We start from the raw sequence: 3,598 nt of genomic DNA, 5'->3' as shown, positions 1-3,598 counted from the left end.
AAAAACCCTTGCTGGTCTCAACACAATATCCTCCTTGGCCAGATAACAATTTTCCTTAATAATTCCATTACTTAAATGAACTTCAGAATCGTCTCATGTCCTAGCTGTAGGCTACTTGTTTTAATGGCTCTAACATGCTCTAAGGTTCCAGCTTGTAGAGATGATCTAAAACATGTTTCCCAGCATTCTAAAATGAGTTGAAGAAAATGTGAATAAAAGTTATAAGGTGAAACATCGGAAACCAAACTTCTTAGGAGAGATTAATTTATTGAAAATCCTTTGAAATCAACATCGGAAGACACACTCAATCAGGCGGGGGCACACACTCAATGAAAGTCGAAACTTGAGAGAGTTTTACAAGATCAAGTCAGAAAATTACTTTGTTAGCAAAGGCATAATGGAGATTATGAGCCCCGGCTCTCATATCTGAAACTGTGCTGAGTGGAGGCTACAACTGCCTCGAAAACATCTCAGACATTACACTGGAGCGGAGACTGGCTGATTTCTCACTGTCACCCCTGAGGACACTGTTGATCCAAGGCATGTAGGCAGAGAGCTTCATGTAGACAGCGTATTTCCTCACGGCACAGGCCTTATCGAAGGACAGGATCCCTGCAGCATACACTCTGCCGTCTTTGGGGTCCTGGACTGCCAGGGCACCGCCTGCATCCCCAAAGCACACATTCTCCTGGTACTTGCTGGCTCCAGTACAGAACATGTTGTCGTCTATGGTTGGAGTGCTGCCACCACGGTTGTACTCTGCCTTACAGAAGCTATGCGATGCCACAGGCAATACCAGGTGTTTCAGTGACTCAGCGGGGGTGAAGTGGACCCCCCAACCCCAGCCTGTGATGATGCCTTTCTCCTGGGCTGCCTCAGCCAGGTCCTCACCCCTCTCAGGCAGAGGGATGGGCATCACAGCCTCGCTCAAGGTGAATGGCTCCTTCAGCTGAATCAGAGCCAGGTCGTTGTCCCAGTCTGACACGCTCTGGAAGCCTGGGTGCAGAACCACCTAGAAGGGGAAGGGAATAATTCATAGGACCTTTTTTTTGACGATCTACTGTATTTGTGCTCTAACTACCTATAAGACTGAAAATGATGATGTAGGTGAGAGAGCCCAGTGCAGTTCTGCTTGCTGTAAATACTGAATTGTCTGTATATTGTTTGAAAGAGATGGTAATGGGTATACTAGCTCACCTTTTCTACAGCAACTTCTTTGGAGTCATTGGCTTGGGAGTATCGCGTGATGCCTAGGTACACCTTGGGGATGATTGGTTCTTTCCCCTGGGTGTCCTGCCTACTCTTCCTGACAAACAAGTTCCTGCCAGCGGTCAGGACCCAGCGGTCAGAGATTAGAGCTCCCCCAGCGAAGCCCCCGTTCATGACGTTTTTACTCAGATAGACCATGGCCTGCCAGGGGACATGAGGGGCCAGGGTGCCCCCAACCATACGCCTGAAGCGCAGGTCTGGGCAAGAAACACAACAACATTATTTCTATACAATCTCTATATGGTTAAAACATCCCCAACTCAGCACCACCTAGCACTTACTGCTGTGCAACTCAAACACAACCATAAAAGATTATTGCAGAAAAATGAAATGTGCCTCAATACAATTCCAGCCTTTGTTTTAGTTTGAGTTTGAGTTTGCTAAAATCAACACTATTCACTTGAATACACATAACATTTGGTAGTAGCTTTCTGGAACCTTTTAGCTTTGACCTGACAAAAGTTCAGTAAATTCATTAATCATCTACTATTATCTAAAAAAAATAAGTGTTGTCATGACTTGAGCCAGACAAGGCTAGCTTTCACAGAATTACCTTGGAGGTCACAATACGCAGAAACCTAGATGAGGATGGAATTAGTGTCATTTCTCTTCTCAAACATTTTCCTGAAACGTTTGATGAGAGGTGGATTTTGAGGAATTTTACTTTTCAAGGCTTTCATGCTCTGTAGATTTTCCTAATGACATATTTTACCATCCAGCTTGGAGGAAGCTGAGACTGAGGATCTCTCCTTCCTTTCCTCCCTGCTTGCCTTCTCTTTGATCCCTGTCATCTCATGTGTGTCGCTGCTGAATCGATTTTTAAGATAATCGGGATAATAGCTGTGAGCCGTGAGACTTAACAAGGTTCTCACTTGAAAGTGATGGTGACATCCTCATTTTGGCCACAGCTACTGTATTCTCCAACAGGCTGAATAGGAACAGCTTGTGTCTGCTCAGCTCAGAGTTGCGTAAGGGGATCCATAGTGAAGATTGGCTTCAGAACATCCGATGAGAGTGACAGTGTAATTGAAATGTGAGTGATATCCTTACACGAACCAGTCACAATGGGCCAGCAAATATAATATGTTTCGGAAATAGACAAATTGCACGTGTGAAAACACACGTGTAATGTGTAAGTCCAATATTTTTGGGCGATATTCTGCATCAATGGTGTCACTAACACCCACCTTAACATAGACATGGGACAAGAAAGGTTGTCAATGATCTTTAAAATGTACATGTTTTTGTTTGAAAACATTTCATCCCTCTCACTTTGTTGACATTTCAATCTAAATCAGAAAAAGTAAGCCCGTATTGGCATAAGGCAGGGAGTTGGTTATGTGTCAGTTAGACAGATAGCTACCTGAATTGTCTGACATCTCATCAATTGATTTGGTTTTGATTTTGATTTTGATTTTGATTTTGTCCTGTTCCAGACAGACACAGGAGGCCGCGAGGAGCACTACCAGGGATGACCTGCGGACAGAAGGAACACATAAGTACAGTACACACACACAGAGCCAACTGACAGACAGCGCCCAAACACTCACTAGTACCACAACTAACGGTTCCTTTACTTAGGAAGTCTCTGGGCTTGCTTGTTAACCTATATTTAGAAAAGGTCTCTAGCTAAAGCAATTTGAATGTTTTTTGAAAGATTTAAGTAGCTGTGTTTCCCTGCCATTTTACAAAGATCCATTGTCCAAAGACATTTCAGAGATTCATTTGGATTGGTACTGCAATGACAACAATTGCCAGGCAACTAGGGTTTTGTTGAAGAAAGAATATGAAAAGTATAACATACCACATTTTGATGGAAATATCTGTTTATCAGTTTGTATGTTGAGCTGTGTCTCCTCTGTAAAGACGATGTACTCCGTGAGAAGTTATAGGACCAAGGCCTTATATCTGCTGAGGAGAGAACTCACCCCCTGTCTGCCCACCGCTGGGAATTTTGCTGGACACAGCTTCAGTTCTGATTCCCGAAAATCGGAGAGATTGCAAAATCTCTGTTCATGCCAACCCATTATTGGAATCGTGTCCAAACCCTAACCCTGACCCCATCTGGAGCTCAGCCACAGCCAACTAGTATCAGAGAAGACCATCTGAGGGATAAATCATTTCATAGGGTATGAATTATGAAATCAGAACAGGACACAGCACATCTATAATTTGTGCGTCAATTTGGTTTATTGAAAGTAAATGAGGTGCATATAAATGCCGCATCAGAGTGTGTTATTTAAAAAATGTGATACCGTCATAGTTGTTGTTGTTTGTTGTTGACTCACATTTGCTGTTTACGACTCACTTTGGTAACACTGTACTTGAC

At 43.3% G+C, this 3,598-nt stretch overlaps 1 protein-coding gene across 1 annotated transcript; it reads right to left on the bottom strand.

The window, feature by feature from the left end:
• Positions 1-247: 247 nt before the first annotated feature.
• LOC123732139 (haptoglobin-like) lies at positions 248-3,210 on the bottom strand. The gene is made up of 4 exons (XM_082971897.1): positions 3,074-3,210; positions 2,633-2,745; positions 1,198-1,466; positions 248-1,012 (listed from the first exon to the last, which is right to left on the bottom strand). Exons 1-4 carry the CDS (start codon positions 3,076-3,078, stop codon positions 449-451), a joined length of 951 nt encoding a protein of 316 aa, XP_082828023.1. The 5' UTR covers positions 3,079-3,210; the 3' UTR covers positions 248-448.
• Positions 3,211-3,598: the final 388 nt, after the last annotated feature.

Source organism: Salmo salar, unplaced genomic scaffold (assembly GCF_965601325.2).
Source record: "Salmo salar unplaced genomic scaffold, fSalSal1 ptg000432l, whole genome shotgun sequence".
Classification (NCBI taxonomy): Eukaryota; Metazoa; Chordata; class Actinopteri; order Salmoniformes; family Salmonidae; genus Salmo; species Salmo salar.
The sequence above is the reverse complement of the archived record's forward strand: the minus strand, read 5'-3'. Positions and strand labels throughout refer to the sequence as shown.